At 42.1% G+C, this 14325-nt stretch overlaps 1 protein-coding gene across 5 annotated transcripts in view; it reads left to right on the forward strand.

The window, feature by feature from the left end:
- The window catches only part of PDE8B (phosphodiesterase 8B), an 88048-nt gene extending 73859 nt beyond the window's left edge, over positions 1–14189 (forward strand). For 4 of the 5 annotated variants that reach the window (XM_087741282.1, XM_087741281.1, XM_087741277.1 and 1 more), the window contains exons 16-22: positions 29–164; positions 2024–2222; positions 3293–3510; positions 4502–4637; positions 7604–7771; positions 9353–9482; positions 10016–14189. In XM_087741282.1, the coding sequence (XP_087597408.1) occupies positions 29–164; positions 2024–2222; positions 3293–3510; positions 4502–4637; positions 7604–7771; positions 9353–9482; positions 10016–10131 (1103 nt within the window). In that variant the 3' untranslated portion in view covers positions 10132–14189. The remainder of the gene's footprint in view (positions 1–28; positions 165–2023; positions 2223–3292; positions 3511–4501; positions 4638–7603; positions 7772–9352; positions 9483–10015) is intronic. The other variant, XM_087741280.1, reaches the window with a different exon arrangement.
- Positions 14190–14325: the final 136 nt, after the last annotated feature.

A 14325-nucleotide genomic window follows, 5' to 3' on the forward strand; every position in this document is an offset into this window, starting at 1 on the left:
TTGTAATTCCCAAATTCCATTTCAACAGATATGAACCTGAGCCATAGTCACCTTTCAGTGCCAAACACCATCAGTGATGTTCCGCCCTGTATCACACAGCTCCTGGACCATGAGGAAAGCTGGGACTTCAATATTTTTGAATTGGAGGCTGTTACAAATAAAAGGTACTGAACTCCTTTCCCTGGGTGCACACAAAAAGGTTGAGGAGCTGTAGCAGAAAGCACTTTGCTCTGGAAAAACTGAAGCCACAAGCAGCAAATCTGAGAGAGCTGCCTTTCTTTTTGTGTGTGTGTGTTGGTACCACTTGTCCCATTTAACAAGCCAGGCACACACTGTGGCCAAGATGCATGCACAGGCCTTGGAGAGCCCTGAGCAGACCGCTGTCTTCCCTGACAGCGTCTACAGACCTCCAGGATTGTTTCCCATTCAACTTTTACCTTGCTTGACTCCCATCCGCTCTGCCCAGGTGACACCGTTTGGCACAGTCCGGTGTTGTTACATGCTGGATGTCCCACAGATGCCCCTTTTTCCTGCTGATGCGCAAACGGTCACGCTGGAAAAGGCAAGCCTCTCCCCTCCCTCACCTAAATCACCCTATGATTTAGGAAGCTCTGAGGCAGCTGTGGCTTTTGATTATAGGGATAAAAAACTGGGATGGAGAATAAACCAGTAACAGGATCAAGAGCCTGAGATTTTAAAGCTTATAAGGAAAGAAGGCACCAGTAGTTTTGAGGTCATGCAGACCACAAAAATGAATGTCATCCACAGAGAAAAGTAAGTTTCATTCCAAGATGCAAAGAATTGGAGAGAATACCAGGTCTCTTGTACTCTGTTTGAAGAAATTTTGGAATTTGCATTTGCAAATTTTAATTTGCAGATATTGGTTTTTGGTTATGCATTTCTCAGCTCAGGAGCCCTGCAGATCCTCTTGCAGGAGTGAAAAATGTGACTGGTACATAGGACCCTGTCACAGGCAACAGAGAGTAAATGACAACCCAGACTGAATTTGGATTTCAGAACCAACATGATTAGAGATTTTACCCTACTTACTGTTTCACATACAGGCTCATCGCTGTCCTCTCCAGCATTACATTCAGCAGACCTCACTGTCCTCCCCAGCATTACATTCAGGAGACCTCAAATTCCCTCTCCAGTGGAAGGTCACTGCTGGTGGGATTCAGGACGGACCAATTCTGTTTAGTCTAGCCCATACCACTTGAAGCAAGAAAGTAGCAGGCTTCTGCTTGAGATTTCAGAAGTTCAATTTTAGACATTAACACCCCCACCCCCACCCCCCCCCCCGACACACACACAGACACACACACACAGACACACACACAGACACACACACACACAGAGACAGTTATCCACTGCATGTTAGCATTTGGAAAGCAAGGTGGGGGGAGGGTTTTACCGATGGCAGGCTCCTGCCTCAGCTCTAGAAAGTGATCCAGTCCTCCTAAAGCTAGAAGAGTTCACGTGAAACAGTAACCTGATGCTAAGAGCTGCTCTGAGAAGCATCAATATACTTTGCACGTTACCAACTTCACACAGTCAGGAAGCAGAAATCTGGACCCCCTGAAATCACAGGATTATTTGAAAGAGTAAACATTTGACGTTTTTTGTCTTAGGGCTTTTTAGCCTTTGGAATGTGCCCATGTCATGTTCAGAGTCTGCTTTTTCTCCTCAGAAAAACAAATGTATTTTTGATTGATTAACAAATACTAAAACCACAAAAGACCTGAGCTTTTAAGAACTTTCTCTGAAGCCACAAGAATCAGTAAAACTGCACTATTTCTACAAAACGTATTAAAATAATGTCTGAAAGGGTGGTAGATGTAATAATTTGTAACCTTGGCCAGGCTTTTGAGAGGTTATAGATGTGCAATTTAAAAATGTTTAACACTTCCCCTGCACATTTTATTGTTAAGCTCTTGTTGGTATCTTTGTCAAAACCATCGCTCTTTAGAACATCAGAAGTTCCTATTTTACTGTGGTTTTTTTTTCTTCTATTGTTTTTCAGGCCGTTAGTGTACCTGGGTTTAAAAGTTTTTGGCCGGTTTGGGGTCTCTGAGTTTTTAAACTGTTCAGAAGCAACACTACGAGCGTGGCTGCAGCTGATTGAAGCCAACTACCACTCCTCCAACTCATACCACAACTCCACACACGCGGCAGATGTCCTGCATGCCACTGCCTTCTTTCTCGGGAAGGAGCGAGTTAAGGTATAACCATCACCTAGGAGTCCTTTGGACTAGGATTTCAGCATGTTTACCATTTTATGTGTCTCATTCGAAAGTCAGATGTTTACTTAAATAATGGTCCTGGTTTCATAAAGTCGCTCTGCCCTTGAAGTCTTTTCCTGTGGTGCCTGCAGGCCCACACAGTTTCTCTAAAGTCTGTTTATACAAGTAAGGAATTTACCTTTTTGAGTAGCAACAATAGGGGAGGAAAACTTGGCTCTTTTCTCTCTCTTGGTAACTGGCTGTTAGGAACAGCTCTTAATAAAGCTTTGCAAAAGCTTTGGAGAGGGAGGTGCTGATCCCTTCTCCCAGGTATCCAGTGATGGAATACATGGGAACAGTTCAAAGCTGCGCCAGGGGAGGTTTAGACTGGACATCAGGAAGCATTTCTTTACTGGGAGGGTGGTCAAACACTGGAACAGGCTTCCTAGAGAGGTGGTCGATGACCCAAGCCTGTCAGCATTTAAAAGGCATTTGGACAATGCCCGTAATACATACTTTAGCTTTTGGTCAGCCCTGAAGTCATTAGGCTAGATGATCGTTGCAGGTCCCTTCCAACTGAAATATCCTGTCCTGTCCTGTCCTGTCCTGTCCTATCCTATCCTGTCCTGTCCTGTCCTGTCCTATCCTATCCTATCCTATGCTATGCTATGCTATGCTATGCTATGCTATCCTATCCTATCCTATCCTATCCTATCCTATCCTGTCCTATCACACAGAAGCTGTGTAGGAGCAGAGTCAGTACGGAGGCACACAGGCAAGCACACCAAGTGGAAGGACACCACTAGAGGATCCATCCAGCATTAGAAGTTTTAATACAAAGATACTGCTTAGGTGACAGCACAGTAAAAAGCTTCATTAAGGAAAGAGGGTTTGAGGGGGAAGAGTTTTGGAGTAGGTAACCTGTGGGTGCAGTGAGTGGAAAACAATTGCAAGGAGGTAAAATCCCTGCACTCAAGCTTACACTTGTGTATTTGTGGGTACCTGGAAATGATCAGAACTTATTTACTGCAATTTTTGTGCCACATCATAATTTTTCTCTCTTCCTGTAGGGAAGCCTTGACCATTTAGACGAGGTGGCTGCACTAATAGCTGCCACCATTCATGATGTAGACCACCCTGGACGGACCAACTCTTTCCTGTGCAATGCCGGCAGTGAATTAGCTGTCCTTTACAACGATACGGCTGTATTAGAGAGTCATCACACAGCACTGGCTTTTCAGCTTACAACTAAAGACAGCAAATGCAACATTTTCAAGAATATTGATAGGTGGGTCTGCTGGGGAAGAGGAGTGTGCATGTGTGGATTGCTTGTTTGGGGATTTTAGTTTGGGGCAGATTGAGAGCCTACCTTATAAACCAGAAAATATAATTTGAATAGAGATGATAATATTTAACCTTTTCCAGAATGCTATGTAGACATGATTTTTTAAAAGGCTTTTATTTCCTCCCTCTCCCCAACCTCTAATTTCTATTTTTTTGGAAGCATATAGAGTGGTTAGATAATCTTTTATGGATTACATTGGCATGGTCTAGCTGGCAGCCTCAAGGCTGCTTCTTGATCCACTGCCTTTTCATTGCAGGATCCTGGAAATGACTTTTTTGGGCCATGCGTTCCCACCCCAGCAGCCAGACGCTGCAGATGCTGTCTGCACGTGGCCCCAGGCTTGCTGGCACTGCTGCATTCACATGGGATGGAGAGGGGTGGTAGCAGAGGGACCTGAAACTCTGGGAGAGTTGGAGGCACCTTGGTGCTGGGCACGCACATAGCCTGGGAGTTCCCATTCCATCAGCCTAGCTTTTGCAGGGACAGGGTGGGACAGAAAGGGAAAGGGCCTGACCCAAACAGCTAATGAATTTGTGTACCCCCCCATAACACTGTTGGTTTTTGAAAAACCTGAGATTTGAGTTCCAAGCTAATGTACAGTGAGATCGAAATGTGTTGGTGCCATTCCTGGAGAAGGTTTCTTAGGGTTACAGCATTATGAAATTGAATTGTAAATTTTTATTGACCTCAGGGGATTGGTTTTCATTAGGTAAAAATAATACAAAAAGGCAATACAGGAATTCAGAGCTGGAGGAACCCAGAGAGGCATGATCTAGTTCATTCCTCCAGCGCTAGACCATTCATAACTCTGAAGGTGCCAGCTCATGTGGATGAGCCCCCGAGCAGTGTTTTGCAGTCCTGTCTGGGCAGGGATGAGGAAAGAACAGAGCTCTGTCTGGCAGGCTTGTGAGCAGGAACTATTTTTCTTTCCTAGAAATCACTACCGGACGTTGCGCCAGGCCATTATTGATATGGTTTTGGCAACAGAGATGACAAAGCACTTTGAGCATGTGAACAAATTTGTGAACAGCATCAACAAGCCAATGGCATCTGAGGAGACCAGCTCACACGTAAGTGCTTCCAGGACTTTACGCCTTCAGACATTTCAATGAAGTTCTTCCAAGATAACTCTAAGTATAATTTTCATTCACATTCTATTAATTTGCACTGTGGTAACGCCCAAAACGCACAATTGGATTTGTGACCTCACACCTCAAAATGTGAAAAAATACTTTTATTTTCTTGTTTTCTATGCCTGACTCCGCCCTTAGCTCTTTTAAACACTTCATTTTATAAGCCTTGGTTTTAAAGCCATCTGGTGTTCACAAAGCACAAGGGTGGGTGCTTTTGTACATGCAAAATTCTGTGCATGGAGCCAGGTCAGCACTGCTGCCTACGGTCCTGCCTCCCAACAGTGGGATTTACCTAAGCCTGGGGTTGTAACTGAGGAACCTGCCCCGATGGTTTTGTGTCTATGTAATCTGGAGCCTTCAAGCCACAAGGAATAACTCCATTGCTTCCTGAGACCTCCCCACCCCATCCCTGTTCCTGATTGTAGCAAGAGACATCCGGGCCTTTATTCCTATCAGTTATACACCCTAATGCTCCATCACCAGACAGGATATATTTCATAAGATCCTCCGAGTTTCCCAGCCCAGGCCCCTCTTTACCTTCTCTTGTTGCCTTTCGAGGCTGAGTGCTCAGCGACTGAGAGGGTTCTCCACGGCAGTGTTACTCACCTAAACAAAGACCATCTTATCATAGCTTAGTGAAAATAGTGCTTTGTTAGAAACACTGAAAAAAAAAAATCAGACCAAAATGAAGGTCAGTGATATTAAAAATAAATGAAAGTAGCTTCTGTCAGTTCTCCATAACTGGACTTTTTGGACTGTAGACTGTCATGGGTGCAGAAACCAGTCAGGACTGATGGGGTTTATGACTTCAGGGACAGCATTATATCAGTTGAACTGACCTGCTTCTAGGGAGCACTGAACTCCGTTCTCCCAACAGTCTGAGCTTGAGATCACAAGTGCTGCTGAACTTCACCAGCTCTGTGGACGCTTCGCAGTGTACTCCCCAGCACATCCAAGCTCTGGAGGGCTCACTGGATGTGGCGCTGTGTCTGAATTAGCCTGATCATCGTCAGTGCCAGAAGTCCCACACCAGAGGGGGACGTGGTCTGGGCACCGCTGGGAGCCCCTGTCAGTGTTTCTGCACTGTGCTCCCAGCACGTCGCCTGGCGCTGTGTTCCATGGCTTTGCCATCATGGCACAGGCTAAGCCAGGACAGTGGGGATCCCACTTTACATCACAGCCCAGAGGAAAGGAAGGTCCACATCAGTGGGTGGCATGGAATCACCCGCTCTCAAGTTTCTCTGTGCTTACATGTGGACCAGATAGCAGCTTGATCCACCAGTTTCTAAAAGAGTCCCGTGAGGTGTCACTGGGAAATGTGGCTTCTCACAGTGCTTCATTTCTCCCTCTGACAGCTTAAGTCGTTTTCTGAAATGTTTCCTCCATCTCCACCTTTTTTAAAATCTCTTTAGTTTTCTGGCATCCCCACATTGGCCTGTAGGATTTAGCTTCACAAGCCTCACTGAAACCACGGTGTTTCCACGCTCTGAACACATTTCTGGGAATCTCCTTTTTATCCCATGAATGCATTTGCTCCAGCACTTCCTAAGGAGCTTGTAAACGTTCTCCATTCATGCTATTGCAAAAATTTTCTTTGACTCACTCTCCTTTATCTTACCGGTTTATAGTAGAGGCTATTTTAAAATACACAAGAGTTGGAGAGCAATAAAAGTGGAGCACAGAACCATTTATATTACAGACTTGGTTTTTTCCCCAGTATTAGGTTGTTCTGTTCCTTATTGTTAATGGTGGCTTTTCCTATTTTTGATCTTGAACAGCAGTTAAGGAGCAGGGTTAATTTGGCAGATCTTTGCTGGGCTACCCATGCTGAAAAAAAATTAACTGCTAAACATAAAATTAGAAGATTAATGCCTGAATTGGCAAGAGTCACTGCAAAATATCTCTCCATAAACCACAAAGACATTAATTTAGCCATGGTGGTAAAAAGTATTTATGTTCCATTTTTGACTCAAGAGTTGAATTTAGCAGTGAAGGGAGGCCATAATTACACAAATATATTATTTTGAGAATAGTGTTAATGCCATGGTGAGCTGAGGTGGAGGCTTTTTATTACTCAATAAGGAACATAATATACCTGTGCCCTTCTAAACTGTTGAAGACCCAGAAGATGATGCCACAGCAGACTTGTAACAACTATTCTGTCCCCTCCACCCACTCTCCAGAGCAGTCAATAAGCAGTTTGGTATTTTACTGCCTAGCAAGCAGAGACCTTCTGCAGTCAGTCCTGCATTTTCCTACTGCTAATCTCATAGATTATCTGAGACTTCATCCTAGCTGGTAACTAAGACCAAAAAGTATTCCAGGTTCAAAATCCGGCACAAAGAAGGCAGTTTTATTTGCAAACATACTGCAACTGAATGGCACAGACCTGCTCTTCTGCCTGCAGAAGTGTCAGTTGTGCAAGTCGGTTCACCCCCCTGTGCCTGCCTCAGTTTTCTCATCTAGAAATGAAACCAAACCCTAGAAACTCACGTAAATAAAGCAGTCCCCTACTACCACCACCCCCAAATTCAAACACTCAGCAGCGAGGGTGGTTTACCAGCTTGCAGTTGGTGGATGCGTCCCCTATCCTGGTCCTGTTCCAAGAGGGAAAGGCTGGGATGCGATAAAGAGCCTGTGACTCCTTTATTTCACAAATTTTGCTATTAATTCTGAGAATCTCCACAACTGTCATATACAATGAGGCTATCGCTCATTACTTAGCAAGGCTGCAGTTCTCAGACATCACTTCCTCCTCCAGATTCCTGGTGCTCTGCATGAATAGAAGGCGTCAGGCTGGGTACCTGCTTACTGCCTAAGTGCAGGAGAGCTGGTAACGATGCCCTAGCTCCTGCTAGCAGGGATGCTGGCCACTGGCCCCTGTAACCAACTCTCTTTTGCAGAGCGAAGGCAGCGACTGTGAATGTACAGCCAATGTAAAGAACTTTCCAGATAACCAGACACTGATCAAGCGCATGATGATTAAATGTGCAGATGTAGCAAATCCGTGTCGCCCCCTGGAGCTATGTATCGAATGGGCAGGGAGGATTTCAGAGGAGTATTTTGCACAGGTATGTATATTTTTATAATTTGACTATTATGTTATTTAAGAAAGCGCACATCAGCTGATCAGCTGTTCCACACAGGGTCTGCCTGGCATCACCACAGAGCCCAGACGTATGCTTTTTGTCCCCAGTCAGAACTGCACCCTCACTTCCATGCAGAAGAATTCACCCCAGTCCAAGTTAGCTAGTTTGCTGACCATGAAGCTTGCAGTACAGAATGGTGGAAAGGAGGTTTTACACTTTCAACTTTCTCTGTCTGGCCAAAACAAAATGATTTGCTTAAACTTAGTCAATTTAGTTGGCTGAAATTCAAGACAATCACCATTCTAGCTTCTAGTTCCAATACCTTCCCTGAAGGAAGCATGAAGATTCATGCCTGACAAAGCCCTCAACTGAATCATCAGGCTGGCTCTTTCTCTTCTAAGATGGCACCTGAACTATTGTCACGGTAGGCAGACGATGTGGCAGGCCAGTACTGCAGGCACGTGGGCAGTGTAAATGCTTATCACATGGGATCTCTCCAGACAGAACTGGAAGCTCAACTTCCTTTCTTAATATTCAGTTTTTCTAACACAAATGCACCAGCTTCCTGAAAGTGAAACACTTTTCTAGTTGTTTATTTGAACAACTGATAGATTCTTAGCTTTTATTTGCCACTAATGGTGTTGAAATCACCAGCTACGACTGAAGAGACAGAAAAGCGGGCAGGCCTACCATCCAAATTCAGATAATACATGTGATAGTTATTACTGAAAGAAAATCGTAGTTAGTCCCTGGAACATGTCTGAATTTAATCTTCATCATAGTGAATAAATCTGATCGCTTCCTAGGTAAGATCAAGGATCACTTAGGTTGTGTCTCCCTAGCAGTCAAGGTATCATGAGCTAGCTTTAAATTGCCAGTCTTAGGCACTAGCCTACCTGCAGCAATGCAAGGTGCTGAGAACTGTTCTGCTCTTTGTTCACCTCATCTGGTAATTTTGGGGACTGCTCTGCTGCCAATTCCAGCATTAGGTGCTGCCTGTACTACTTAAAATATTTTTTTGTAATTAAATTCTAAGACTATTGAGGTGATTGGCTCCTCCACCATACTGAGCACAACAAAACCAGCCCTCTTCCAGTTGTGGACACAGAGTTAAACAGCATACTCTTCTATTCATCTTACAACCTAATACCAGCAGAGAAAGTAGCAACAGCAACATCCCTCTTACTTAAAAGACAAATAGTTTGAAACGGCCACTAGAGATGTGGAAAAAGGAGAGATCAAACCTGTCCTCTGCTAAAGGACCCTGCAACCCCATTTTCCATTTTTAGCTGGTGTGGCCTAATCATCAGATTAGAGCATTCCATCTCACCGGAGCTAAAAGCAATCACAGCACTACAGTAACAGGAAAGGGAATGGGAGAGACGTTGATTTCAGTCCCTGTTCCAGATGAAATAAAGCACACAAAAGTAACGCAGATCACCTCAGGGGTTCTAAGGTTTGTCTCAAATCTCCTACTGCAATTCATCTAATCCCCTGGCCTTTGCTACTCCAGCATGAAAGCCAGCAAAGCTCTAGGGGCTAACTGGAGTTTTGTTTCCTTAGACTGATGAAGAGAAGAGACAGGGTCTACCTGTTGTAATGCCAGTATTTGATAGAAACACCTGCAGCATCCCCAAGTCTCAAATTTCCTTCATTGATTATTTTATAACAGATATGTTCGATGCGTGGGATGGTAAGTACTTCTGCTTTTTTCTTCTTTGCTCTGAGGCAGAGATTTCTACAGACTAAAATGAATAATCTCAAGATGGCCTTGAGTCCATTTTTTTCAGGGGCAGTACCCATATATAAGCAGTACAGCACAGGATCTAAGCAATGATGCTGCTGAAGGCTGTTTCCCTGCACACAGCACCAGCTTTATGAAAGCTGAGTGCTTACCAGACGATCTATGTAAAGAAAGAAGGAGTGATGGCTTAAAACTAAGCTTTTTTTCATCTAGGTGTTTTTTTCCTTTAGCAATGTGTTTCTTCTGAGCAGCAGAAACTGAGACCACAGTGGTTGCATGCTAGCATAATTTAATAGTCATCATATATTAAGAAATGGATTTGCTTGAAAGAGAAACAGACTGAAAAAACCTTTCCCCTTTGGGCATTAGCCTATAGCTGAAGGAACAAAAGAGAGTAGGAGAACGCCAGTTTCCTAAGAGGTTGGGCTGTTCTTCTGCCTGTTCTGTATACATAGTACAACTCTTCCTCCTGTTCATTTCAGCATTTGCACATCTGCCTGTTTTGATGCAACACTTGGCTAATAACTACAAACACTGGAAAACACTGGATGAGTTAAAGTGCAAGAGTCTCAGGCTCCCATCAGAAAACAACAACTGACACCAAGGCAAGAAAAACAGACCTCTTGATCTACCAGTTTCACTGTGAATCACTTACTGACTTGGCTACAAGAGGGATGGTGTTTCCTTTCCAGTGAAATTAAGACTGCATGACAAGAAGGAAATATTCTATTCATCACTTTTAAGCTTTCCTGAATCCTACAGAAAAATGTTTTCAAAAAGGCTACATAATCCACAGATAAATAAGTGCTCTTTGGAAATAACATTTTGTGGCAGAAAATGTACTTCTGAAACTAATTTCTAATGCTGAATATGCGTTTGTCAAATCCTGTAATTGATACAACTGTATTCACTAACACTTCACACAACTGTTTCTCAGACAGAGGGGTAATTTAGTCACCAGTAGAGTAAGAGTAAGTCAGCAAATACGCATAAAAACTTCCCACGTATCTAGCATAAATTTGCTCCAATTCTATTGATGTTCTTCAGCTCTCTGAACAATAGTTCTAAAGAGAACATGCACAGTAGAACAAGTAAACCTCGATAAACTGGATACAGTAAAAAACAAACCCTGCACCATTTAAAACAACCACCTTCTTCTGACAGAGACTATCTCTCAGAGCGCCACCTGTTCTCTCTCCTTTCTTTTCCATATAAAATCTTGGTAGGAGTCACATTTCCTTGAAATTGGTCATATAACGGAGGAAAACAAGCATGTTCTGCATAACTGGTGCCATCCACATGTTTCTCTGCCATCTTAGAAATGTTACCATGCAATGTTTCATCAAATTTTACACAAAAACCATTGTGGCACTTGATCAACATCCTTTTTTATAAAGTGGTGTTTGTACACATGGTCATCAATTTTACTAAACTGATCTAAATTTTCTGATAAGTCCATATATTGTGCTACTTACTTCTAGGATGAACCTGTCGCTTTTTAAAAAAAAGTTTCCGGGTTATAATTTATAACAGCATTATAATTTGTACTGCTTTTTCACTCCTAATAAAATGCTGGTTTGTTTTGTGATGTAAAAAGTATTTCAAAAGATGTAAATAAGTTAGAAATCAAACATAGTTTTTCATTAGTTTTAAGATATGAAATTTATGCTAAAGCTTCCAAAGCACAAATGCATATTTTTGTACATCTCATTTTAATCACATGCAGAACATGAACTTGAGTTCAAATTTTAGACTATTCTCAGACTATTCAGTTAATAAATACTAGCAGAAGTGCTGATTTTTAACACTGTGCACTCCAGGCTGCAGGCAAGAGCATCAAAGCTGTGGTTGCAGTTGAAGAAGCAGTCCACTACTCATTAAAAGGAAAGGTCTTGAGACATACTCTTTACCTCCCCTAGCTCTATCAAGAATTGAACCCGGTAAGGGGGGGGAGGGGGCACAGCACAGAGAAAAAAGAAACAACTTCAAACCAAACAGAGTTTAGATTGCTGTGGAAGAAAAGTGACAGTGATTGTTGTTTACTGCAGGTAGCTTACATAATGTGCCAACCTTTTTTGTATGTTTTGTACCAAGTTCTGAAACAAAAGGAAACATTCATAAAATGTATGTGCAGAGAAATGTATATAAGCTATATTTTTGTTAGAATTGTAATAGAACCTTACTTTTGTCATAGCTAAGGCAGGTTGCTGTGTATTAAAATGCTGCATTGTGTATATTTGATGAATGGTGTTTCTGGTGAAGTATGTTTATTCATTCTTTCTTATCATCTATTGCAACATTTTTCAATGGATTTTTATTCAGATAAGTTGAACCTCTGTTTTTTATAGTGTAAACTGTTTGCTTTTACCGTTCCTTTACTTACAACTAGTGCTTTTGGCAATTGTACCTTGACTATTCTGATGACTGAATGCTCACTGGAGTTTGCATTAGAGAAAAGAATTTCACAAGATTCGAAGTTTTGTCATCTTAATTTAATTTGTTAAATACTTCAACACTGTAAGACCATGTCCATGTAAAACATTTCAATTAATTATTTTTGTCATACTTCTGTCACAAGGAAGAAAATGTGAATGGTAGAAGGAACCTAAGAAATAAAGTTCAGCCTCAGTTCTGGTTCACAAGTTAAGGCATTAATGTGGAATCAGTGGATTTGTTGCAAGATCCTGTGTTCCTTCCCACAGTCAGAGACTAAGCAAAAAAGTAACTTGTGTGAAGATATATCCTCTTTAAGAGCAAAAGAAATCAGCATAGATTTATCATCATTTGCCAGCTGTGTCAGATCTCCTAGACTCTAACCTGTCCAGTTGACTAACAGCTGCTTGTTTCATGCTATTGTCAGCGCACAGATACGTAAAACAGCCACCTCAGAGTTGTACAAGCATTAAGGGTAGGTCTGATGAAGATATTTACTTTCATGATGTGAACATATGGAATTCTGCATTACTGCAAGGTGGAAAAAGAAACTTAAAAGGACACAAGGTGGAAGTAAAATTTCTAATCTAGTCACCCCAATTCCGCTCACTGCACTTCCCAACAGCAAGTGACAAACTCTTACTTAACAGGAGAGGGCTGGTATAGCCTTACTGTGTTCACTGTTATAAAGTTCATTTGTAAAACAAAGAACTCTAATACTTTCTACTCAACCATCTTTAAAGGAAGAGACCCTTGGGAGATCTATTACCAATGGACTGTATCTAAGAACAACGGCACTTTTGGCAGATGTATATATTTATACATGCATGTCGGATTATTTAAGGCTGAATTACATCCCTGTAAAATGCACAGTGAGTTTTGGGACTAGAATTGTTCAGTTAAATAGGTCTGTTTCTGTACCATTCACATAAAAGCAGTCACATAAAAATGAAATAGTTGTTCTCATGGTATAGGAAGAAATAATAAAAAGATTATGTACCTTCTCTCTAGTTATAACTGATGATAGCAGTAGCCTCTCCAAAAAAACCCTAAGTTTTATAAGCTTTCACTGTAAAGTTTTAGTAACAGTGTGTAAACACACACTTTATACACAACTAAACAGTTACTTCTCAATTGAAAGAAGGAAGAAAGAGTCAAAGAGAAACTTATCTCCCCAGCTTGTACTGGGGTAGCCAAAAATGCAACACTTGCTAATGAAGACAAGCTGAAACAATGCAGACTGACACGCAGAAAGGACATGCCTTCCTCCCTGAAGTTTAATACCGTATACACAAAAGCATGTTATCATCAGCTGTAATCCAAATGCCTTTCCTATTCTGATCTATAGAATAGCCACCCTGAGCAAAGAACATGCAGCTCAAGTTTTAACACTGACTTAAACTTCCTGAATTGAGAGGGTAATTTAACAATTTCTCCATCTGTTTTATGTTTTTCAAATACATCATTTTGAGCTCTACACTCAAATAAGGTTAGTTGTACAAGTTGACTAAAGTGGAGAAAAAATACAGCTCAAAATGTTACTGTCCCTCTGCCCTGCCTTCCAGGGAAGATTATGGTCAAGACTCAAGAGGCAAAGCCTGGCCTCTGGGTGGTAGGAGGAAGGCAAGTGCCCACAGGGGCTGGGGGAAGCAAGTCTAAAGGGCTCCTTAGTTACTTCTATGAAGCTGGAGCTTCCTCCTTTTGCTTCTGCTCTTGTCAGGATCTGCTTAGCCCTGTGTTTCAATTGCACTTACTGCAGCCGCTGGATCTTAAGCCTGTAATTACAGCCCTATAACCTCCTGTAGTGAAAACGGTTCTCATTTGAATCAAAGGGAGAGGATGGCACTGAAAAGCTCCATGAGACTTACTCCTGAACTGTTTAAGTGTTGGATCTTCTGAGTAGATCTGAGGACAGTGGCACCCTCTTCTACATGGTTTTACAACCACTAAGCTCCCGAAGTCCCCCCTTCCCTACCTCTTCTCTGTTCAAATGGTAACTTACTACTCATTATCTCATCCTCCCTCACGTTTTCTTTGTATCATTATCTTTGCTGCTTTTTTTTGTTGCTGTTTTTTGCTTTTGGGTTTTTGTTGCTTTGGTCTGGGGTTTCTGTTTTAGCTTAGGGTTTTCTCCTACTCCCGTTTAGCTTGCAGATCACTGCTGCTATCCAAGACTTGAAAAAGGCATTGTGTACTCAGAGGCTTTTTATTTTTAAACTCTAAAACACTATTTATCCTCAAAAACTTGGTGCAGATTTCTCTCCAGTCAAACTTCAGCTGAGAATTTAGTATTCATCTGGCAGAGGTGTTTTGCTAGTATTGAACACATCAACTGCTACTGCTTAAGAAAGTACTTTAC

Source organism: Nipponia nippon, unplaced genomic scaffold (assembly GCF_047370975.1).
Source record: "Nipponia nippon isolate SJK-2023a ecotype South Korea unplaced genomic scaffold, ASM4737097v1 scaffold_8, whole genome shotgun sequence".
NCBI classification, from domain to species: Eukaryota; Metazoa; Chordata; class Aves; order Pelecaniformes; family Threskiornithidae; genus Nipponia; species Nipponia nippon.